At 40.3% G+C, this 26,386-nt stretch overlaps 1 protein-coding gene across 1 annotated transcript in view; it reads left to right on the top strand.

Moving 5' to 3' along the window:
• Positions 1–26,386, top strand: part of TBC1D5 (TBC1 domain family member 5) — a 745,630-nt gene that overhangs the window by 514,782 nt on the left and 204,462 nt on the right. The window contains exon 16 of the mRNA XM_077268870.1: positions 24,582–24,688. Coding sequence (XP_077124985.1) covers positions 24,582–24,688 — 107 coding nt within the window. The remainder of the gene's footprint in view (positions 1–24,581; positions 24,689–26,386) is intronic.

Genomic DNA, 26,386 nt, shown 5'->3' with positions numbered 1-26,386 from the left:
ATCCCATCAGTGAGTACAGCGCTTGCTATTTTTGCTCCATGGTAATTGGGCATGCAGCGCTCTCCTCAGGATAGTGGTCCATGATGCATTTCAGTGCTCCCTGGCCGTGGACAGGTGCTGCCTCAATTTCCAGAGCTTACTGGTTCCGCGGCTCAGCTTTTGATTCGCCAGCCTGGCGTGACATCATATGTGTGGCGTTCAGTGCACATAGCAGTAGCGCATCGGTAACTTCATGCCAGCCTTTGTGCCTAAGCAGATCTTGGGATCCTAAGCAGCCTTTGTGCCTAAGCAGATCTTGGGATCCTAAGCAGCCTTGCAGCCTAAGCAGATCTTGGGATCCTGGAGGGTAAGGATGTGACTTTTCATATACGAGTTTGGTGTCATACGTGGACAACACTCACATGTCAATGACTGGATCCGTGATTAGGCGGACAGCACATAGATACCATTCTGGTACATTTGTGTGCTGTCCATCAAAAATTGTGTGAATTAGGCCTAACATGGATATGTTTAGATTTGCTACGATCATTTAACCCTTAAAGGTAGTACAATCTCATCTTTAAATAACCACACTTCTGTAATAGACCTGGGGATTCTACTGCATTATTTCTTTGATAAATGGCTGTACACTTCCATATAAATAGGAATATACAATTGTGGCATTGATAAAAACAGTAAAGTGTAAGTAATGGCATCTTGATGGATCACCTAAGGATGTCTGGTTTTAATACGTAAATTTTGGACAAGAACATAAATGTGCCAAGTCATATTTAAAAAAGCATTAATATATCATTTTGTTTGGTTAAGACAAGGATCTGTGTATCGTCAGAGTTTTCTGTCAACTTGGTAACAATAAGTGAAATTAATTGTTATAAGTACACGATAGGCTAAACTGGGTCAGCAGCAACAACTTTCTTGTAGTTTAGGAAGTTAAATGTGTTGTCCAGCTTTCAGGACTTCTTTTTTATTTAAAAAAAATTATTTAATTAAAATGTTTGTGTTTTTTTTATTGTTTTTTGTAATCTATTTATTTTCCAGCACATTCAACTTTGATGTGGTCTGTAGCCATAAATAAGCTGAGAGGAGCTCAGAAAAGTCACACTACAAGCTCTCCATCTAACTGTCAGAGCAGGCTGACTAACGGACTCTCAGATAACTCATTCAGCAGACAGCGCAACACAGAAGGAAACAGTACACACTTTTTTAATGATCATTTGGGAAAAAAAATTGAGTTCTGGTTACATGCATTTAACAAAATGTCCCCTTTAAAAGCAACCCCTTTAAGAAGCAAATAAATGCTGTAGTAGTAATAAGTAACTTGTACGTAAGTTAGTCAAAAAACAGTAACTGCAATTCAAAATGTAGTAGCTGGACAGAGGACTTAAGGTACCGTCACACTAAGCAACGTCGCAGCGATATAGCCAGCGATCTGTGACGTTGCAGCGTCCTAGGTAGCGATATCGCTGTATTTGACACGCAGCAGCGATCTGGATCCCGCTGTGAAATTGCTGGTCGCTGCTAGAAGGTCTGAACTTTATTTGGTCGCTAGGTCGCCGTGTATCGCCGTGTTTGACAGCAAAAGCAATGATACCAGCGATATTTTACACTGGTAACCAGGGTAAACATCGGGTTACTAAGCGCAGGGCCGCGCTTAGTAACCCGATGTTTACCCTGGTTACCAGCGTAAAATGTAAAAAAAACAAACGGTACATACTTACATGCGTCCCCCGGCGTCCACTTCCCACACTGACTGAGCGCAGTAAAGTGAAAGTGAAAGCACACGTCACCGCTGTGCCCTGCTACTGCCGGCGCTCAGTCATTGCAGGAAGCGGACGCCGGGGGACGCATGTAAGTATGTACTGTTTGTTTTTTTTACATTTTACGCTGGTAACCAGGGTAAACATCGGGTTACTAAGCGCGGCCCTGCGCTTAGCAACCCGATGTTTACCCTGGTTACCCGGGGACCTCGGCATCGTTGGTCGCTGGAGAGCGGTCTGTGTGACAGCTCTCCAGCGACCAAACAGCGACGCTGCAGCGATCGGCGTCGCTATCGCTGCAGCGTCGCTTAGTGTGACGGTACCTTTAGCTGAGCTGTCCCCACCACATCAAAACAAGATCAGTTCAACTGATTAGTATAGAGGAGGTCTGGTAGTTCTAGTTCCCCCTCATCCCAGCAGGTATAGGGTATGGAAAACAGAGTTATAGAGTGTCTAGTGATTTCTCTCCATTCTTTCTTGAGGACACTATGAAGTATCCTTCTGAACAACAGGATATTTTTTTCTTGCCAGCCTCTGGCACATCAGAGCCGTAAAGGTCTATGTTAGTTTTTTTGTTTTATTATGAATATACAGAACTATGTAAAAGTTTTATGAAGGTTTGGTAAAAATGCTGCAACATAAGAATTCTTAAAAAAAAAAAAAGTTTTAGAGTTTATTCTGTGACTGAACAAAAGAGAAATCTAAATAAAATCAATATTTAATATTCCCAACATTTGCCTTCAAATCAGCATCAAAGAATCAAATCTTCTAGGTACACTAGCAAACAGCTTTTGAAGATCTCAACAGAGAAGTTGTGCCAAACATCCTGGAGAACTAACCCCGGATCCTCTGTGAATGTAGACTTGCACCAATCCTTCTCTTTCTTCATGTAATCCCAAATAAACTCGAGGATGTTAAGATCACTGTGGGTCCATATCATCACATCCAGTACTTGTTCTTCATTACTATAAGATTGTTCTTAATGGCATTGACTGTAGGTTTGAGGTGGTTGCGCTACTATAGAATACATTTGGAGTAAATAAGTATCTGCCTTTATTTCTCAACATTGAGTACACCAAGAAATAGGCAACGTTGTGGACCACAGAATCAACAGTCAGCCAAGGAAACCGTGCAGCAGATGAGACACATCATGATTACTTTTCTTCAAAATCAGAAGCTTTACAGCAAAGCCCTTAGCTCAGAACTGGCAGCAATCTGTGGGACTCAGCTACTCTTACCTTCTGTACAGAGAAGTCTGGCCAGAAGTGGTAATTTATGGAAGAATTATGGCCAAAAAAATATACTATCTACTTAGAAACAAGACCAAGTGACTTGGCTATGCACAAAAATATCAGGACTGAGGTGTAGACAAATTGTAGCAGATTGTCTGTACGGATGACTCAAAATCTTTAAATATTTGGCTGTGGCAAAAGGCAGTTTGTTTGCCAAAGGGCTGGAGAGTGGTACAATCATGAGTGTCTGCAAGCAACAGTGAAGCATGGTGGAGGCTCCTTTTAAGTTTGGGGCTGGATTCCAGCAAATGGGAGTTGGGAATTTTGTCTAAATTAATAGTGTCATCAATGCTTAAAAATACAGAAAGATACTTAGTAATCCTTCATGCAATACCATCAGAGAGGCATTTAATTACGGTAGTTCCAAATTTACTTCGCAACATCACAGCGACCTCAAACATATGGCTTATGATATTAAGAACCATCTTCAGTGTAAAGAATAACAAGGAGTCTTGGAAGTGATGATATGGCCCCACAGAACCCTGATCCCTATATCATTGAGTCTGTCATGGATGACATGAAGATGCAGAAGGATTTGTACAAGTTTACATCCACAATAGATCTGGGGTTTGTTCTCCTAAGATGTTTGGAACAACCTTCTAGACAAGTTCCTTCAAAAAAACTGTGTGCAAGTGTACCTAGAATTGATGCTGTTTTGAAGACAAAAGACCGACACCTCAAATATTGCTTTGATTTACATTTCTCTTTTGTTCATTTAATTTGCATTTGAATTGATACAAAAATAAACTATTAATGCTTTTTGAATTTATTTTTACTTTTCAGCATTGTTCCCACACTTAACTAACACATTTGCACTGTACTGTGTGTTACAAAATTAAAAAAAAAGGTAGAGATTATCTTGAATGATAATTAACTTACAATGGTCCTCACAGTCCCCTGATCTCAACATCATTGAAAATCTGTGGCTAGACCTCAAAACAGCAGTGCTTGCAAGACGACCCAGGAATCTCATAGAACTGGAAGAATTTTCCAAAGGAAGAATGGATGCAAATCCCTCAAACAAGAATTGAAAGACTCTTGTCTACAAAAAGCTTTTACAAGCTGTGATACTTTCAAAAGGTGGTGCTACAAGGTACTAACCATGCAGGGTGCCCAATTCGGCCCATTTTCTTTTTTGTAATTTTTAAAATGTAAAAGATGAAAAATTATTTTTTTGCCTAAAATACAAAAGAAATGTGTCATTTTTAACTTTAGGACTTTGAGATCATTTAAACTTCAACTTGCTTAATTGTTCACAATAACAGTAATTTTGACCAGGGGTGTCCAAACTTTTACATGCCACAGTATAAAAAGCCATATTTCCGACATTAATACATGAAGATACTTTCATGCACAGATTAGCAAGATTGTCACATCTATTTTCTAGGGTCCCATGATAAAAGATTTATATCAGACTATTTTTGAAAACATGGTCCCAAGTCATCAAGACTGGCACTTGTGGAAAATGCGCCAAATTCATTAATTCATTGACTCCCCCATTTCTACCCTATCCCTATTATCCTGGCAGCCCTATTCTAGCAACCAAAAAGTCTTGTTTTTCATACAGGTCTTTTCCTCTCTGAGTCTCTTGTCATAGGGCTCTGGCCAAACATACATTTCAAACCTGTTAAGTTATAGCTACAATTTCTAAAATGTATTTTTATATAAAACAAAATTTATACTTTAAGTTATGATTTTTTTTCCGCCTAAATTCCATAATATTAAAAAATATTTCTTTAAGTTTTGCTGCATTTCTCCAGAGATAACACAGAGAATCCAAGTAAGGATTACTGTTGGAGAGAATCAATTACAAGGATCAAAAATAAAGTGAGAAAGTAATTAAGAGTCAGTGCATTATATAAAATCAGAGGTGAAATTGAGCATTGACTAACGCATTATACAAGCGCTGGACCTTTTTATTCATTAAGCTTCAAGTATTTTGTGCAGATTACCTAACGCCAGTTTACAATATTCATAGCAATAATAATAGCTATAACACACACACACATATATATATATATACATATGTGTATATATTTATATACACAGCTCTGGCCAAAATTAACCCCTTCATGCCGCGGCCCTTTTTCGTTTTTGTGTTTTCGTTTTTCGCTCCCCTCCTTCCCAGAGCCATAACTTTTTTATTTTTCCGTCAATATGGCCATGTGAGGGCTTATTTTTTGAGGGACGAGTTGTACTTTTGAACGACATCATTGGTTTTACCATGTCGTGTACTAGAAAACGGGAAAAAAATTCCAAGTGCGGTGAAATTGCAAAAAAAGTGCAATCCCACACTTGTTTTTTGTTTGGCTCTTTTGCTAGGTTCACTAAATGCTAAAACTAACCTGCCATTATGATTCTCTAGGTCATTACAAGTTCATAGACACCTAACATGTCTAGGTTATTTTTTATCCAAGTGGTGAAAAAAAATTCCAAACTTTGCTTAAAAAAAAAGTGCCATTTTCCGATACCCGTAGCGTCTCCAATTTTCGTGATCTGGAGTCGGGTGAGGGCTTATTTTTTGCGTGCCGAGCTGATGTTTTTAATGATACCATTTCAGCGCAGATGCGTTCTTTTGATCGCCCGTTATTGCATTTTAACGCAATGTCGCGGCGACCAAAAAAACGTAATTCTGGCGTTTCGGATTTTTTTCTCGCTACGCTGTTTAGCGATCAGGTTCATGCTTTTCTGAACGCGGCGATACCAAATATGTGTAGGTTTGTTTTGTTTTTTATTGTTTTATTTAGGATGGGGCGAAAGGGGGGTGATTTAAACTTTTATATTTTTAATATTTTTTTCACATTTTTAAAAACTTTTTTTTTTCACTTTTGCCATGCTTCAATAGCCTCCAAGGGAGGCTAGAAGCAGGCACAGCCCGGTCGGCTCTGCTACATAACAGCGATCATCAGATCGCTGTTATGTAGCTGAAATGCAGGTGTGCTGTGAGCGCCAACCACAGGGGGGCGCTCACAGCAGGCCGGCATCAGTAACCATAGAGGTCTCAAGGACCTCTATGGTTACCTTCCTGATGCATCGCCGACCCCCGATCATGTGACGGGGATCGGCGATGACGTCATTTCCGGCCGCCCGGCCGGATGAGGTAGTTAAATGCCGCTGTCTGCATTTGACAGCAGCATTTAACAGGTTAATAGCGGCGGGTGAATAGCGATTTCACCCGCCGCTATTGCGCGCACATGTCAGCTGTACAAAACAGCTGACATGTTGCGACTTTGATGTGCGCTCACCGCCGGAGCGCACATCAAAGCAGGGGACCCGACATGCGCCGTACATGTATGGCGCATGTCGCGAAAGGGTTAAGAGACCACTGCACAGTTTTATAAAAATCAGCTTCTCTACATGTCTGACAGCCATTTCATTCCAGTGTCAGTTGAATTCCAACCAGAATACACCTCATTCTACTTAACCCCTCTGTGACCTTAGACGTACTATCCCGTCGAGGTGACCTGGGCCTATCTGACCCTCGACGGGATAGTACATCATAGCCGATCGGCCGCGCTCACGGGGGGAGCGCGGCCGATCGCGGCCGGGTGTCAGCTGACTATCGCAGCTGACATCCGGCACTATGTGCCAGGAGCGGTCACGGACCGCCCCCGGCACATTAACCCCCGGCACACCGCGATCAAACATGATCGCGGTGTACCGGCGGTATAGGGAAGCATCGCGCAGGGAGGGGGCTCCCTGCGGGCTTCCCTGAGATCCCCGGAGCAACGCGATGTGATCGCGTTGCTCCGAGGGTCTCCTACCTCCCTCCTCGCCGCAGGTCCCGGATCCAAGATGGCCGCGGCATCCGGGTCCTGCAGGGAGGGAGGTGGCTTACCGAGTGTCTGCTCAGAGCAGACACTTGGTAAGCCTGCAGCCCTGCACAGCAGATCGCAGATCTGGCAGAGTGCTGTGCACACTGTCAGATCAATGATCTGTGATGTCCCCCCCCTGAGACAAAGTAAAAAAGTAAAAAAAAAATTCCCCACGTGTGTAAAAAAAATAATAATAAAAATATCCTAAATAAGGAAAAAAAAAAAATATATTATTCCCATAAATACATTTCTTTAGCTAAATAAAATTAAAAAAACAATAAAAGTACACATATTTAGTATCGCCGCGTCCGTAACGACCCAACCTATAAAACTGCCCCACTAGTTAACCCCTTCAGTAAACACCGTAAGAAAAAAAAAAAAAAAACGAGGCAAAAAACAACACTTTATTATCATACCGCCGAACAAAAAGTGGAATAACATGCGATCAAAAAGACTGATATAAATAACCATGGTACCGCTGAAAACGTCATCTTGTCCCGCAAAAAACGAGCCGCCATACAGCATCATCAGCAAAAAAATAAAAAAGTTATAGTCCTGAGAATAAAGCGATACCAAAACAATTATTTTTTCTATAAAATAGTTTTTATCGTATAAAAGCGCCAAAACATAAAAAAAATGATATAAATGAGGTATCGCTGTAATCGTACTGACCCGACGAATAAAACTGCTTTATCAATTTTACCAAACGCGGAACGGTATAAACGCCTCCCCCAAAAGAAATTCATGAATAGCTGGTTTTTGATCACTCTACCTCACAAAAATCGGAATAAAAAGCGATCAAAAAACGTCACGTGTCCGAAAATGTAACCAATAAAAACGTCAACTCGTCCCGCAAAAAACAAAATCTCACATGACTCTCTGGACTCAAATATGGAAAAATACAGCTCTCAAAATGTGGTAACGCAAAAAATATTTTTTGCAATGAAAAGCGTCTTTCAGTGTGTGACGGCTGCCAATCATAAAAATCCGCTAAAAAACCCGCTATAAAAGTAAATCAAACCCCCCTTCATCACCCCCTTAGTTAGGGAAAAATAAAAAAATTAAAAAATGTATTTATTTCCATTTTCCCATTAGGGTTAGGGTTAAGCCCCCGTCTCACTAAGCGAGATCGCTAGCGAGATCGCTGCTGAGTCACAAGTTTTGTGACGCAACAGCGACCTCAGTAGCGATCTCGCTATGTGTGACACGTAGCAGCGACCAGGCCCCTGCTGTGAGATCGCTGGTCGTGTCGAAATGGCCTGGACCTTTTTTTGATCGTTGAGGTCCCGCTGGGTAGCACACATCGCTGTGTTTGACACCTTACCAACGACCTCGTTGACGACTCAGACACTGAATCGTCATAATAGCTCCCATGTGACATCGTTGTACAGGTCGCTACAGGTCGCTGGTGAGATGTCAAACAGCGAGATCGCAGCAGCGATCGTTAGGAAGATCTCACTGTTTGACATCTCACCAGCGACCACATAGCGACGCAGCAACGATCCCTGACAGGTCGTATCGTTGTCGGGATCGCTTTAGCGTCGCTAAGTGAGACGGGGCCTTTAGGGTTAGGGCTAGAGTTAGGACTAGAGTTAGGGCTAGGGTTAGGGCTAGGGTTAGGGCTAGGGTTAGGGCTAGGGTTAGGGCTAGGGTTAGGGCTAGGGTTGGGGCTAGGGTTGGGGCTAGGGTTGGGGCTAGGGTTAGGGCTAGGGTTAGGGCTAGGGTTAGGGCTAGGGTTAGGGCTAGGGTTGGGGCTAGGGTTAGGGCTAGTGTTACGGCTAGTGTTAGGGCTAGGGTTATTGCTAGGGTTAGGGCTAGGGTTGGGGCTACAGTTAGGGTTGGGGCTAAAGATAGGGTTAGGGTTTGGATTACCTTTATGGTTGGGAATAGGGTTGGTGTGTCTGGGTTAGAGGAGTGGTTAGGGTTACTGTTGGGATTAGGGTAAGGGGTGTGTTTGGATTAGGGTTTCAGTTATAATTGGGGGGTTTCCACTGTTTAGGCACATCAGGGGCTCTCCAAACAGGACATGGCATCCGATCTGAATTCCAGCCAATTCTGCGTTGAAAAAGGAAAACAGTGCTCCTTCCCTTCAGAGCTCTCCCGTGTGCCCAAACAGGGGTTTACCCCAACATATGGGGTATCAGCGTACTCAGGACAAATTGGACATCATCTTTTGGGGTCCAATTTCTCCTGCTACCCTTGGGAAAATACAAAACTGGGGGCCAAAAAATAAGTTTTGTGGGAAAAAAAAGATTTTTTATTTTCACGGCTCTGCGTTGTAAACTGTAGTGAAACACTTGGGGGTTCAAAGTTCTCACAACACATCTAGATAAGTTCCTTGGGGGGTCTAGTTTCCAATATGGGGTCACTTGTGGGGGTTTGTACTGTTTGGGTACATCAGGGGCTCTGCAAATGCAACGTGACGCCTGCAGACCTATCCATTTAAGTCTGCATTCCAAATGGCGCTCCTTCCCTTCCGAGCTCTGTCATGCGCCCAAACAGTGGTTCCCCCCCACATATGGGGTATCAGCGTACTCAGGACAAATTGGACAACAACCTTTGGGGTCCAATTTATCCTGATACCCTTGTGAAAATACAAAACTGGGGGCTAAAAAATCATTTTTGTGAAAAAAAAAAGAATTTTTATTTTCATGGCTCTGCATTATAAACTGTAGTGAAACACTTGGGGGTTCAAAGCTCTCAAAACACATCTAGATAAGTTCCTTAGGGGGTCTACTTTCCAAAATGGTGTCACTTGTGGGGGGTTTTAATGTTTAGGCACATCAGGGGCTCTCCAAACGCAACATGGCATCCCATCTTAATTCCAGTCAATTTTGCATTGAAAAGTAAAATAGCGCTCCTTCCCTTCCGAGCTCTGCTATGCGCCCAAACAGTGGTTTACCCCCACATATGGGGTATCGTCGTACTCAGGACAAATTGCACAACAACTTTTGTGGTCTAATTTCTTCTCTTACCCTTGGGGAAATAAAAAAATGGGGGCGAAAAGATCATTTTTGTGAAAAAATATGATTTTTTATTTTTACGGCTCTGCATTATAAACTTCTGTGAAGCACTTGTTGGGTCAAAGTGCTCACCACACATCTAGATAAGTTCCTTAAGGGGTCTACTTTCCAAAATGGTGTCACTTGTGGGGGGTTTCAATGTTTAGGCACATCAGGGGCTCCCCAAACGCAACATGGCGTCCCATCTCAATTCCAGTCAATTTTGCATTGAAAAGTCAAATGGCGCTCCTTCCCTTCCGAGCTCTGCCCTGCGCCCAAACAATGGTTTACACCCACATATGGGGTATCAGAGTACTCAGGACAAATTGCACAACAATTTTTGGTGTCCAATTTCTTCTCTTACCCTTGGGAAAATAAAAAATTGGGGGCGAAAAGATCATTTTTGTGAAAAAATATGATTTTTTATTTTTACGGCTTTGCATTATAAACTTCTGTGAAACACTTGTGGGGTCAAAGTGCTCACCACACATCTAGATAAGATCCTTAGGGGGTCTACTTTCCAAAATGGTGTCACTTGTGGGGGGTTTCAATGTTTAGGCACATCAGGGGCTCTCCAAATGCAACATGGCGTCCCATCTCAATTCCAGTCAATTTTGCATTGAAAAGTCAAATGGCGCTCCTTCCCTTCCGAGCTCTGCCATGCGCCCAAACAGTGGTTTACCCCGACATATGGGGTATCAGCGTACTCAGGACAAATTGTACAACAAATTTTGGGGTCTATTTTCTCCTGTTACCCTTGGTAAAATAAAACAAATTGGAGCTGAAATAATTTTTTTGTGAAAAAAAGTTAAATGTTCATTTTTATTTAAACATTCCAAAAATTTCTGTGAAACACCTGAAGGGTTAATAAACTTCTTGAAAGTGGTTTTTAGTACCTTGAGGGGTGCAGTTTTTAGAATGGTGACACACTTGGGTATTTTCTATCATATAGACCCCTCAAAATGACTTCAAATGAGATGTGGTCCCTAAAAAAAAATGGTGTTGTAAAAATGAGAAATTGCTGGTCAACTTTTAACCCTTATAACTCCGTTACAAAAAAAAATTTTGGTTCCAAAATTGTGCTGATGTAAAGTAGACATGTGGGAAATGTTACTTATTAAGTATTTTGCGTGACATATGTCTGTGATTTAAGGGCATAAAAATTCAAAGTTGGAAAATTGCGAAATTTTCAAAATTTTCGCCAAATATTCATTTTTTTCACAAATAAACGCAAATTATATCGAATAAATTTTATCACTGTCATGAAGTACAATATTTCACGAGAAAACAATGTCAGAATCACCGGCATCCGTTGAAGCGTTCCAGAGTTATAACCTCATAAAGGGACAGTGGTCAGAATTGTAAAAATTGGCCTGGTCATTAACGTGCAAACCACCCTTGGGGGTGAAGGGGTTAATGTGCTTCTGATTAGGTGATTACCTGAACCAAATCTTATTTAACGAAGGAAAGTATAAATTACAGGGTATTTGAGGTCTGCAAGCACTGCATTTTTTGTTATTTTGACCATTTCTCATTTTCAGAAAATAAATACAAATTGTATTGCTTGGAACTTCGGAGACATGTTGTCAGTAGTTTATAGAATAAAAGAACAATTTACATTGTACTCAAAAATATACCTATAAAGAGAAAAATCAGACAGACTGAAAATGTTACAGTGGTCTTTTAATTTTTGCCAGAGCTGTATATATATAGAGAGAGAGACAGAGAAAGAAAACAAAAAGCAGCACCAAAAGTAAACAAAGGGTGCAAAAAATCCTTCCAGCTATATACCAAACCTCATGCTATTGTCCAGAAAAATGAAGGCAGCACTCCAATAGAAAAAATAAAAGTGGTGTATTGGCCCATGTGCGACGTTTCAGCTATTTTTTCTATTGGAGTGCTGCCTATATATATATATATACAGTGTATATATATATATAATTGTCTATGGTATGAACATGGAGATATATATCCGTATGTTTTTATATATATATATATATATATATATATATATATATATATATATATATATATATATATATATTACTTTGTAGTAATTCCCTTTTTTTTTTTGCTGTGAAGCAAGTTAATAGTTTCTTTGCTTGGAGAATGAGGCATCATTTTTAATTACTCTAGGAGGTTTGCAAGATTTTCCTTATTATTTACTTATTTACTTCAGTCATGTCTTTACTTGTTTAAGCAATTAGCTTTAAATCAAATTAAAAGTGATGCTACAAGAAAATTGTTTGATTAGAAGTGACAATACCTTTTAGAGAATGTGATTTGTATTTGTAATGCTCCACATTACATATTGATTGATGCTAACTTGCATATGCTGATATATGTGGTTATTTCGGACGTATATAACATATTATAATGGGTTAAATTTGTTGGTTATAGTTTATTTAAATCCAGCAACCGTTCTTTTTCCCAATATTGCTTTATTTTTATTTGGTCACATGCAGTGAAGGGCTGACCATTGAACATTAGGCTAGTATTGGGGGTCCTGTGACAAGCTTCTACGTCAATTACAGCACTCACAAAATGCTATTGTAGGCCACGCCAAGTATGGAATGGCTTCTAGTCTCTTGACTCACACTCAACAGCCTCAGGCCCCCTAAACATGTCCTTGTCACCAGTATGTGTGGCCTGTTTTCACATGTACCGGAGACACCCACACGTACCTATGGCGATCTTCACATGTCCATGTTTCCACAAGGACCATGTGTCCATGTGAATCACACGGAGACATGCCCATTTTTTCCCAGCAGCACAGATGACAAGGACCAATACTAGTCAAAGGGTCTGTGTAGCTACTTACAGCACATGGATGACATCCGTGTGCCGTCCGTGTGACACGTGCCGTAATGAAATGCATTCAAGAAATTAGTGAGTCTTATGTGTTAAAGATGTTCTAAAATAATAGATGGATATCTGTCAGATATATAATTTGTGCCTTGCATGTGCAGCCTATTGTACAGCTTTCTATTAACCTAATAAATAAATAATTGAAAAAAAAAATAATGTGGGGTCCCCCTCCTGTTTTTGGTAACAAGCAAAAGTTGACACAGACAGCCGAGCGCTGTTATTAGGCTGGGAAGGTTCACGGTTATTGCTTCATTCTCAGCCTAAAAATACCACCCTACAGCCGCCCCAGAAGTGGAGCATCACATTAGATGCTCTAATTGTGGCTTTTTGCCTTGGCTCTTCCTGATGCCCTGGTGCTTTGGAAATTGGGGTAATGGGGCTTGGTGTTGATATCAGCTGTGAAGTATCCAAAAATACCGCTGAGATCAAGCCCTGGTGCTAGTAATGGAGAGGTGCCTATCAGTCACCCCAGTAATGAGAAAAGACCCAAAAAATACTTTATTGAAATAAGCGGTCCCCCACAATTTCTCTTGGTTCACCACTTTATTAAAAAAGAAAGAAAAACCCACGCAAGTGCGACATAGTCCACCGAATCCGATGTAGTCCAGCAAATCCATCCCGGTTCAGATGATTCCACCTCATTCTGACGCTCCATATCCTTTGCAAACAACCACTTCCTGGGCACCAGAATTCTGCTGCAATTTTGTTTTATTATCACCCTGTTCTGCATGGCTATGGTGTTTTGCATAATTGGAGCATCGGGGGTTAAAAGTGTATTGTAAAATGACCGTGTTGTACAACTTACATCTTGCAGCCTTTCTGGCAGGGATTGCTACAAGCCACCCTTGTCTATGGTGCCAGAGGTAATCTGCGGACACATGGATTGCATCCATCATATTATTTGATGTTACATTCAAAAACTTTTGTTCAGCTTTAAAAGAATAAGCGTTAAGGGAAACTTGTTTGCAGTGCACTGGCAGATAGTATTGTTGCAGGCAGTCAATATGGTATACTAAACAAGCATCATTAATAGGCTTTGCTTTGACAGCCACAGCAGATGGATTGCTTGCATTTCGATTGGAGAAAAAAAAATGCTGCATTCATAGACCTGCTTTGAATGATGTGTTTAGTAATTGCCCTTATAAAATCTCTGATTTTGGAAGTGGAAAAAAGAATAGAGGAAAACAAAAAGCAGTACTGAAAGAGAAAAGTCGCATATTAGGCACAGGTATTGTGTTTTGTCATTCAGGAATTAAATTACCATGAAACAGTCTCTCCAACACTGTCAGGTTGTGTTTGTTTTTAGTGTAGGTTTACCATGTCAAGTGCAGCAGTAATACTGTGCGATTGTGGCGAGTCTGGCTCAGAATGTAATTGTCGTGTCTAGTAAACCGGATAACTGGTGGTAGAGGATGCAGTGTGTTGTGTAACAGAGCTGGTCCCTTCTCTCCCTGACATAGTTATGTGCTTGTGCGATAATATTGCACAGACATCTGCTGAAAAGTTAGAGGTTGTCCACTACTTTATCATTGATGACCTATCCTCAGAAGTGAAAAAAATACTTCTTTATTGTGCCATAAATGCAACGTTTCAACCCCAAGGGTCTTTCTCAAGCATTGGGGTTGAAACGTTGCATTTATGGCACAATAAAGAAGTATTTTTTTTCACCTTGATTGGATGCTGTCCTTCACTTCAACCTACGGTATGTACTCCTCCACTTGGGTCCAGTGGATATAGGACGGGAATCCACCTTTGCCTGCTTTTTTGTCAGTTGTGCTGTCAGTCATCAAACCTTGTTCTTGGGCTATCCTCAGAAGTGGTCATCAATGTCTAATCGGTCCAACACCTGGCACCCCCACTGACTAGCCGGTCTCGGAGCTGCTTTGCCTTCTGATAGTGGCTGCGAACGGCTACTGCACATCCACCTCCTATTAATTTGCATAGTTGGTGGATGTGCCGTACCAAGCCACGGCCACTTTTAGAAGATGGCGCAGCTCCACATTTCAGCATTTCCAGCTGATGGACAACACCGAGAACAGCTGATTGATGGGAGTTCGGGGTGTCGGTCCTGTCATCAATGATAAAGTAGTGGACAACCTCTTTAAGACTCTGAAGAGTACTCCACAAATAAAGTTTAGATGTATGCAAATTTAATGCTTTGCTGTCAGTCGGCTTGGGTGGCAAGGGCCCACCAGTAACATTGACTCTGGGGGCCCACTGTTCAGCTAGATGCAAATATTATATCATCCTCTTTCACAAATTTACCTATGATTCTATATAATGATAATAAACTCAGTAAGCCACTAGGTAAGAGTCTTACTCCTGCACACGGGTCCTCTGGAGGATTCACCTGTTCCCCTGTAGACCAGTCTGAACCTGCTTCAGTTTCTTCTGCCATTGAAGCCTTTAACAAAAAAGTGTAAATTTCAATATAAAAGCTACTCCTGCTTGTTGGACATCAGCTATCCTCTTCATCCTCATCCCCACCCCCAAACACACATGTATGCCCAGTTCTGACTAGCATGCATGTGTTTTTAATGGGTTGAAAGGCGAGCAAGGTTCTGCCAGACTTTTCAGGAAGCAGCTTATAGTGTAGGTCCGAAAAGAACAAAAAAATCAGGCGTGGAAATTCAAAATGCTCTATCCTTATCTCTGCTACCCCAACATCATCTCTCAATGGAGAGTCGAGAGGCCCTAACATGTTATATAGTCAACTAACCTGGCCAAAATCAGTGTACTAAGCCACATTTTTTTCTTACATGGGGACCTTTAGACAGTGATGTTAATTTTTGTTAAGCATTTCCCATCTGCATACATTTACTCTACCCCAGAAAATTAGGACTAAACAGAGATTTAGGCACTCCCTAAAAACACATCTGTTTGGGGCGGCCTATCACGTTCCATAACAAAGTCCTTATATATATATATATATATATATATATATATATATATATATATATATATAACCCATTCACTATTTCTCTGAACATAATTCTCCATCAAACTCCATCGCTCCGAAAAGCACCACAAATATTGGCTGGTGACTAGATAATGCAGCTATTACCTACCGCCTATTCCATAATAGATGGCAGGACCATCATTGTAAATAAGCCCCTGTACTTTGTGTCTCCCCCACCTCATTGTAGATTGTAAGCTCTTACGAGCAGGGTCGTCATTGTTTTTGCTTTAAATATTGTATTATCTTTAACGTTTTTACTTATGACTGTTGTGTATGAACCTCTGAATTGTAAAGCGCTGCGGAATATGTTGGCGATATATAAATAAAGATTACTATTGGATCACTTCTGATCATTTGTTGTCAGCCGGTATTTTTATGAAAAGCTTATAATCTGAATTGTAACGTGCATATAACTAAAAATTGTTATTATTATGTAGAAATTATACAGTCATTTTTCAGGGTGTTCATTTACACTCATGATCTAATCATACTGGGGGGGAGAATAAACTCCAAAAGACAGCCAAAGTCTATAAAAATGCTTTATTAAACAGGGCATGAGGTGGTGACAACAGCAAGTAACACCAAACAGATTAAAACGCAGGGGCACTAGGAACCCAAAACATGCCTTAAGGATAAAACATAGGTATAATACTCATAATCATTAATGGGCGAGGAGGATATATAACGTAGCCATATAGTATATAAGCAAAGATACACAAATCATATACAGATATCAATAACAACATGCAGTCAGCATAGCGTACGAAATGAAAATATATGATACATCACCCAAATAAGATCGGCTAGTGCAGGCAGAGAAAGGGGTCCCAGTGCCCGCCCCAACGCGCGTTTCGGGAAACCTTCGTCAGGGGGCACAGGGGGGTATCATATATTTTCATTTCGTACGCTATGCTGACTGCATGTTGTTATTGATATCTGTATATGATTTGTGTATCTTTGCTTATATACTATATGGCTACGTTATATATCCTCCTCGCCCATTAATGATTATGAGTATTATACCTATGTTTTATCCTTAAGGCATGTTTTGGGTTCCTAGTGCCCCTGCGTTTTAATCTGTTTGGTGTTACTTGCTGTTGTCACCACCTCATGCCCTGTTTAATAAAGCATTTTTATAGACTTTGGCTGTCTTTTGGAGTTTATTCTCCCCCCCAGTATGCTTATGTTTTGATAGCTAGTCTATCATTTTTTGTATATCCATGGCAAGAATTTTCTTGGGACAATTAATTACTTACTTTTGTTATGTTATAACTCTTACAATTGTCCTTAATTATGCCTAACATCCTGTTGCCTCACGTTGCCCTCTTAGTTTGTTACTCATGATCTAATGTACGACTGATCAGCAATGTCTCGGCCACTTTTTTCCTTGCGTAAAAATATCCTGTCTGTAGTAAGAAAAAGCTGTGTGAATGGCGCTTTTTATTTATACTCCCTTTTAAAAGAGGTATTCTCAAGTTATAAAACTGCTTTAAATTGTTAGACAGCATGAAAATAAGCAAGATTTCAAGCGACTTGCTTTTTCTAACTTCTGTCATTATTATTATTATCCTGTAATGAGTGCTGTTATCGTTCATGGTATACAGTTGGTTTTCTTTTTCTTTTTTATGATTTCTTTATTTGAGAATGTTGGCATAAGCAAGTATAACAGCAAAGATACAAAGAAAAAGCAGCGTTCATTTTCTTTAAGGGGTACAAAGTTTAAGGGAACTGGGAGCAGAAGAGAGGAAAAAGAGGGGGGAATCAAACGAGGGGTGAGGGGGCAGGGTAGTCCTGCTGAGAATTAACCCATTTTTCACTTTAGTGCAGAAACTAAGACATGTATAACTATATGTAGCATAAACATACTTGACAGTTTAATTCCATGGTTTATAGCTTAATCTTGTTTTGATATTGATACCATTGTTGCCAGCTTTCTCGGGGTTTTTCTTGTTTGAAGTAAATCAGGTGAATTTTTTCAAATGAATATTTACTATTGGATTCATTGATCCATTCTGAGAGGGAAGGGGGATCAGTATCCTTCCAATGTCTTGCAATGAGGATTTTATCCTTGTTGAAGAGATGGAATATTATAGTATAGGTACTAATATATTGATATTGAGGATGGACGTTAAGGAGGACTAGTTGGGATCTCATAGGGGTGATATGTTAAGAGCTTTTTCTATATGACCATGTATTGTTACCCAAAAGGATGCGATCTTAGAACAGTAACACCAAATATGAGAGGGTGTTCCAGATAACAGATTGCATCTCCAGCAGTTAGGCGAGTAAGATTTATCAATTTTGTTAAGAATATCGAGTTTTATACCATTGAGATAAAATTTTGTAGTTTAATTCTTGGTGTTAAATTGAGGGAGAAATGAAGTGTATCTCTTTTAGAAGGAAAAAAACTTTTTTTTAATAAAATGGTGGTGCTTCTTATAATCCATGCGTCTTATTGCTTACTGGGAGTGGTGGCTGTGGTGAAGCAGGGTCGCTGCTGAGGAGGCAGGAGTGGAGCGTTGCTGCAGGCTGAGATGAGGGGGTGTGCAGGTGTCCTGTGCTGCAGGGGGGCTCCGGTGCTGCAGGGTGGTCTCCGGTGCTGCGGGGGGCTCTGCTGACATTTTGTTAAAGGCCAGAGCCCCCCGGCAGTTCGTCCATGCTTTCCTGTGCGGTGGACTTTTTGGAAAATGGTCGCCGGGAGGCGGCGCATGTGCAGATGGAGATCTTGTCACCAAGATCTCGAGAGATGAGATCTCAGCACTGAAATATCATTTCCCGAGATCTTGGTGCCGAGATCTCTATCAGCACATGCGCCGCCTCCCGGCGACCATTTTCCCGGAGTCCGTCGCACAGGAAAGGATGGACGAACTGCCGGGGGGCTCTGGCCTTTCACAAAATGTCGGCAGAGCCCCCCACAGCATCGGAGACGACAGCATCACCCTGGGCAGCGGCAGACACCCGCTCATCCCAGACGGTAACAGTAAACGGTATATCCACTTTGTAAGACATTTCCCCCCCAAATTTGGGGGAAATAAAGTGCGTCTTACAAAGCGAAAAATGTGGTATATTTAATTCTGTCTCCAATTTGCCAATAAATTGGGGAAATTCTACAGTGTCGCAGAGGATTTTATATATTTTAGAGATTATTTTTTTATTTTCATTCATTCTAAGAAAAAAGACCCTTTGTATTAGATTATCAACTGTATTGCTAGAGATATCTGGCAGATGAATTCTGACTGTTTTATGTCAATTTGATGCTATTAAGAAAAGTTTAAAGTTTGCTAGTGGAATGAATATTGTTTTTCTGAATTAGTTGGCCAATTTGTATGCAAGAAAATTTTTCTGAAGATTTAGTTTTATTTTTAACAGATTTGTATTTATTTGGGATCAGGTGTAATAGCGGAGTATATGTGGAGATATTGGGGACCAGATTGTGTTTTTTGTTAGTTTTGTTCCAAAGACTTATGGATAATTTTGTGAGCGGGTTTATAGCTTCCCAATATTTGAATTTATTATATAGTGTTGGCCAGAGATAATGATTGGTGTTTCTATTAAGGGAGCTGAGCTCTATGTCACTGGAGATTGGTTAACTCCTAATATCCCACTCACCTCTCTCCAGCTCGTTGATTTCTATGCAGTAGTTTGCTGCTTTCCTCACTCCTGCTCCGTTTCAGTTTCTGACACTTGAGCTGCTATTATAAATCTTCCAAAATTAGCCCCCCACCATCAGCTGCTTCCAGGGCAGGTCTCCTTATTTCTGATGTTATCTCTATATGTATCGCTGAATGTGTTACAACAGAACTTGTGCTGAGCTTTAGAGTTCTACTAATCCAGGTCTACTCACCAGAACTGTCACTCAAAGAGGATAGCCTGCCATGTTAGAAAACAAGAAGTAAGGAGACTTCATAGCTCTGAGCTCCTCAAGAGGCAGCTTAGGAATACCCGTTTAACCTCACCTGATTCTGAGCCAATCTGGCAAGCTGAATTTTCCTGAAAATCCAGGTAGTCGGTTGTGCCACTGTGTCGGGAAAACTTAGAAGAGGAGACAGAACTAAACATACCCTTAAAGGAAATCTTCTATCACCAGGTTTTTTGTCATGCAAACTCAGAAAAAAAACTACAAAGTTGTCAGCAAGCCAGTAGGCCAGAAAAATAGCAGTTATCACATAATGGTGGTCATCAACAGCATGTAATACACAACCAAGTACAGTAGTGTTCAAAATGATAGCAGTTTAATATGACTAACCAGATTAATCGCTGTTTTTGGAATAAATTATATTACCACATGTCAAACAATTTACCAGTTGGTGCAGTAGATTCTAATTTTTGAGTCGTGTATTCGAATAATTAAAAGGGTGGTGTTCAAAATAATAGCAGTATGGAGTTCAATTAGTGAGGTCAATCATTCTGTGAAAAAAACAGGTGCATTTTTCCTTGAGAGCCTGAGAAATATGGGTTGTTTGAGACATTGTTTAGATAAATAGCGTACTTTGATTAAAAAGTTGATTGGAGAGGGTAAAACTTATAAAGAAGTGCAGACAATGATCGGCTGTTCAGCTAAAATGATCAACAATGCTTTAAAATGGAAAGCCAAACCAGCGAGATGCGGAAGAAAATGGAAGACTACCATTCAAATGGATGGAAGAATAGCCAGAATGGCAAAGGCTCAGCCAGTGATCAGCTCCAGGATGATCAAAGACAATCTCAAGTTACCTGGGAGAACTGTGACAGAAGACGCCGGTGTGAAGCTAATCTCTTAGCAAGAAGTCCCCGCAAAGTCCCACTGTTAAAAAAAAGACATGTACTGAAGCGGATACAATTTGCCAAAGAACACATCAACTGGCCTAAAGAGAAATGGAGAAACATTTTGTGGAACGATGAAAGTAAAATTGTTCTTTTTGGGTCCACGGTCCGCAGACAGTTTGTCAGACGACCCCCAAACTCTGCATTCAAGCCACAGTACACTCTGAAGACAGTGAAGCATGGTGATGCAAGGATCATGATATGGGCATGTTTCTCTTACTATGGTGACGGACTTATTTACCGCATACCAGGGGACCTGGACCAGTTTGCATATATTAAAATACTTGAAGAGTATTGTTGCCTTACTCTGAAGAGGATATGCCCTTGAAATGTGGGTTTCAACAAGCAACGACAATAAACACACCAATAAAAAAGCAAAATCTTGGTTCCAGTCCCACAAAATGAGGTTATGCAGTGGCCAGCCCGATCCTCGGACCTTAATCCGATAGAACACTTGTGAGGTGACATTAAAAATGCCATTTCTGAGGCAAAGTCAACAAATGGCAAAAAATTGTGGGATGTAGTCCAAGCATCCTGGGCTGAAATAACAGGTGACAGGTGCCAGAGGTTGGTCAACTCTATGCAATGTTCATAGATGTGAAGAAGTTCTAAAAAACTGTGAATACAGTGGGAGAAATAAGTATTTGATCCCTTGCTAATTTTATGTTTGCCCACTGACAAAGACATGAAGAGTCTATAATTCTAAGGGTAGGTTAATTTTAACATTGAGAGATAGAATAAAATCCAGAAAAACACATTGTATAAATTATATAAATGTATTTGCAATTTTGTAGTGATAGTATTTGATCCCTCTGGCAAACAAGACTTAATACTTGGTGGCAAAAGCCTTGTTGGCAAGCACAGCAGTCAGACGTTTTTTGTAGTTGATGATGAGGATTGCGCACACGTCAGGAGGAATTTTGGTTCACTCCTCTTTGCAGATCATCTCTAAATCATTAAGATTTTGAGGCTGTCGCTTGGCAACTCAGAGCTTCAACTTCCTCCATATGTTTTCTATGGGATTAAGGTCTGGAGACTCGCTAGGCCACTCCATGACCTTAATGTGCTTCTCTTTGAGCTACTCCTTTGTTGCCTTGGCTGTATGTTTTGTGTCATTGTCTTGCTGGAAGACCCAGCCACGAGCCATTTTTAATGTCCTGGCGGAGGGAAGGAGCTTGTCACTCAGGATTTTATGGTACATGGCTCTATCCATTCTCCCACTGATGCGGTGAAGTAGTCCTGTGCCCTTAGCAGAGAAACACCCCCAAAACGTAATGTTTCTCCCCCCATGCTTGACAGTGGGGACAGTGCTCTTTGGGTCATAGGCAGCATTTCTCTTCCTCCAAACATGGCGAGTTGAGTTAATGCCAAAGAGCTCAATTTTTGTCTCATCTGACCACAGCACCTTCTCCCAATCACTCATAGAATTATCCAGGTGTTCATTGGCAAACTTCAGATGGGCTTGTACATGAGCCTTCCTGAGCAGGGGGACCTTGCGTACACTGCAGGATTTAAACCTTTACGGCGTAACGTGTTACCAAGGGTTTTCTTGGTGCCTGTGGTTCCAACGACCTTGAGATCATTAACAAGTTCCCCCCCCCCCCGTGTAGTTTTAGACTGAACTCTCACCTTCCTCATGATCAAGGATACCCCACGGGGTTAGATTTTGCATGGTGCCCCAAATCGATGTCGATTGACAGTCATTTTGTGTTTCTTCCATTTTCTTACTATTGCACCAACAGTTGTCTCCTTCTCACCCAGCATCTTACTTATGGTTTTTGTAGCCCACTCCAGCTTTGTGCAGGTCTATGATCTTGTTTCTGACATCCTTAAAAAAGCTCTTTGGTCTTGTTCATGTTGTAGAGGTTAGAGTCTGACTGATTAATTGAGCATCTAACTGGTCTGTAGGAGCCAGAACTCTTAATGGTTGGTAGGGGATCAAATACTTATTTCTCACTGCAAAATGCAAATAAATGTATATAATTTATACAATGTGATTTTCTGGATTTTATTTTTGATACGCTATCTCTGAATGTTAGAATTAACCTACCCTTAAAATTATAGACTGTTCATGTCTTTTTCAGTGGGCAAACTTCAAGGGATCCATTACTTATTTCACCCACTGTACAACTAAATATTAGGTTAGTTATTCACAGGAATGCTAAATCTTCAAAAAATATTGTGAGATTGTGAAGACAAGTGCAGACACTGCTATTTTTTAGAACAGCTCAATGTTTATATTTTGTTATTTTCTGTAAAGTAGTTAAAATTTACCGTACATACATTTCTCTTCTGGTTTGAATTAGAAAGCAGTGTGCAATGTTCCCAATGCTGGAAATAAAAACTAGTATAAAGATTCTGTGATTATCTCATGCTATTATTTTGGACACTACTATGACCATGATGCCCCAGGAACAAGTGATGGTGAAATGCACCACAAGGTAATATATATTTGCACTATAATACTGATTCATGGCAAATATATGTGGCTACAACTAGGGTCTGTCCTATTTAGGGCTTATGATTACCATATCTCAGAGGCATCCTAACATTTATCCCTATTATTTAGAACTGTAAATATTTCACATGTGGGATATATTTGCTACTTTTTTGTTTGGGTCATATGTATGGATGAATGGTATTGTTTATAGGTACTCTTGAAAAGTGATAATTGAAATGTAATATTGATTACTCTCATTTTACTGCCCTTAGATATAGAGTGCTATGTTATCCTACCTTTCTCTGTACTGTTATTCACTTGTTATTATATGTGTATGTTTTATGTATTAAATAATAAAATATTTTTTTACATATGTTTGGTCATATTAGGCTTTCCCTGGAATCCGATAGCAGTATGGTGTAGGGCAGAGACCCTGATTCCAGTGATATATCACTTACTGGGTCGCTTGCTGTCATTTTGATAAATTCCTGTGTTGTCTGATGCTGATCTGGCAGTTCTCTGAATGCTGAGCTCTGTATAACCCCACACCACTGACTGGCAGCTTTCTGTGTACACTGGGCATAGATAGAAAGCTTCCAATCAGTGGTGGGGGCGGAGTTACACAGAGCAGTAGGACTACATGGCACAAGACAGCTAGTCCTCTAGTGATAATTTCCTGCTGATAAAACACTTATTTTATTGAAGCTATAACTATAGCTTAGTAAGTGACACATCACTGGAATCAGAGTATCTGCCTCTACATTGTGCTGCTCTCAGATTACATAGCAAAGCAAAAACGTGTTACCCGATTATCTTTTAATTCAATCATCGATGGGTGTCCCATTATAGAGTAATTTCTTATCATCGCGAATTGATATCACTTTATATGACAGGCAAATCCCATTGATTCAGGATTCCCTTATAGGGTATATAAAAATAGTTTTTCATATGGGTTTATTAAAATTGGACGCATGCAATGTACTATCCTTGTGTTGTACTGTTGTCTCAGCACTGTATCGCTCCATTGTGCAGTAACAGTTTTGCTCGCCCATTGCCCAATGTGATGCCCGTGTGAACTTTGGTGGAGGTGTAGTTTAGTTCTCCATTCCTAGCACTTTCAGCCATTACATTATAAATGTTTTGGAAATTAAGTGAAAGAATCTGCATACCTTGTACAATAACCGTAGGCTTTTACGGAGAAGCCTTTTGAAATACATCTGCCATCTGTCTGAAAAGAAAGAGGTAAAAAGAGTCAGTCTTGTGTATGCCGACTTTATGCAAACTGTATTTCCTTCTGCATCCCCTGTTGGTGCAGTTAAAAAAAAATAATAGAACATTTTTCAACAAGGTTTATTAAACCAATTACAAAAAAGCCCACAAGAATTTACCCAACATAAAACCTACATGTCAGAAACGTGAAAGAAATAGGAATAAACTACAACAAAAAACTCTATCAAACAAGAGGTTCCTCTCCCAAAAAGATGAAAAAACCACCTCTCACTCATATATGCATGTGATAAAATGTTGTGTTGACCTGTTGGTACTTTTTTTTCTCAGTAGGTCGTGTCTCCCCTTGTCAGGAGTCCGGAAATACATGGGATGTTCACACTGTAGCTTGATATATATGTATTTTTTCTTTTTCCAGTAATCTCCAGCAACTATCAGACGTGCCTGGGTCTCCTAATGCACTACCCACCGATCGGTGACGTTCACTCCCTCATTCTCAAGGCTCTGTTTCTGCGAGACCCAAAGGTATAGTAACACTAAAAGCCTGTTCTCTTCGGTGCCTCAAGCACACCAACAATTACACCATCAAAGAGTAGAAATGTGTTTTAGACGGAGAGCTTACTTGGCAGCTAGTAATAGACATTAGCATAAAGTTTTGGGACCTCATGGAGAGATTACGTCTGGAGGCTGTCATCTACTATCTGTACTGACAATGGTACATATCATTAATCACAGAGGGTGCGTGTAGAGGGGGGAGACGCTTGAGATCTGTATTAATCCTGTGCTGTATAGCAACAAGTTCTGCCGGATTGTTTTGAAGCAGGTGAGACAGACATTTTCTGCACTTTCATGGTCTAGTTAATGTTTTATGTCATATGCCATGCATATTGTATAACAACATAAAGGTTAAAAAACATCTATTCTAATTCACATAGTTGCTGCGTGACATTTTGCTTGGTGACATTTTTCTGTGATTGTTATATATGTGGTATTATATACATAGTTGTTTTTTTTATATAACTAATGGTAAAGAACTACAAAATAGTACACAAAGACATATCTAAAGATACTATTGAAGGGTCCAACAAGCTCTCCAAGATTGCAGCAATGAGGTCGCTTTGGGGTTCTTAGTGGACCATTTGTTTTTTGGTTACCATGGTCCTCTTTTATTGCCATTTGAAAGAGTAGATTGTCGTCTTAGAGATCACTGGGTGTCTCTTGAATTCACTCTGAAACGCATTAGTGTTGTAGAAAAGGTCTTAAAAAATGAAGGTACTTAGTGCACAAATTGGCCAATTATTGTGAGCCCGACAACCAATGACAAGGCGTACCCCTCTGTTGGGACCCTAAACCTAAATAATTTACCTATCGGACTAAAAGCCTACAAATATATGGGCAGGAAGGATTAAGCTCTATTTGAAAACTCCTTAGGCTGATGGCAGAAGCGCTCAGTCAGAGGATGTGAGCTACAAGTATCAGAAAAATGACCGGCACTTACAAACAGAAAACGACAAGCGTGAACAGGTGCAAGCTAAGAGAGCCACTCTAAGAATTTATAAATTGCATTTGTGGTTCCCATTAGGTCCTAATGAGCCGCTCTAATAATCAGCTAGTAATTATAAGCTAGGAAATTCTCTTAGCTCATCCTTTCTACCAGTCAGTAATATTCTCCATTTCGGTGACATTGTAGGTGTGCATGTTGGACATATGGTATGTCCACCCTATCTATACAAAACATAGGCAGATACATTTTAATTACCTTGCACACAGGACATATCATCAATACTTTTTGATTTATGTTTCTGAATTAACATGTAAAAATATAGCGGTGGCCTGGAGAAATTGAGATTAGCTCCAGTAGGCTTATCTTCTACTGTACACTGTGTGCAGAATTATTAGACAAGTGAGTATTTTGACCATATCATCATTTTTATCCAATTCCAAGCTGTATAAATTGAAAGCGTATTGGATGAAGCCGATCAGGTGATGTCTATTTGTGTAATGAGGGAGGGTGTTGCCTAAGATACAACACCCTTTATCAAGGTCTGCAGAATTATTAGGCAGCTTGTTTCCCTCAGAGAAAATTGGCCAAAATAGAGACGCAGCACTCTTGAAATTGCTAACGTATTGGAACGTGATCACAGATCCATCAAATATTGTTGCAAATATTTAACAGGTTCACAAAAAACATTGCGAATAAAAGATGCATATTAACTGACAAAG

The sequence above is a fragment of the Ranitomeya variabilis genome, chromosome 6 (genome assembly GCF_051348905.1).
Source record: "Ranitomeya variabilis isolate aRanVar5 chromosome 6, aRanVar5.hap1, whole genome shotgun sequence".
Taxonomy (NCBI): Eukaryota; Metazoa; Chordata; class Amphibia; order Anura; family Dendrobatidae; genus Ranitomeya; species Ranitomeya variabilis.
This window is presented reverse-complemented; position numbering and strand designations above follow the sequence as displayed.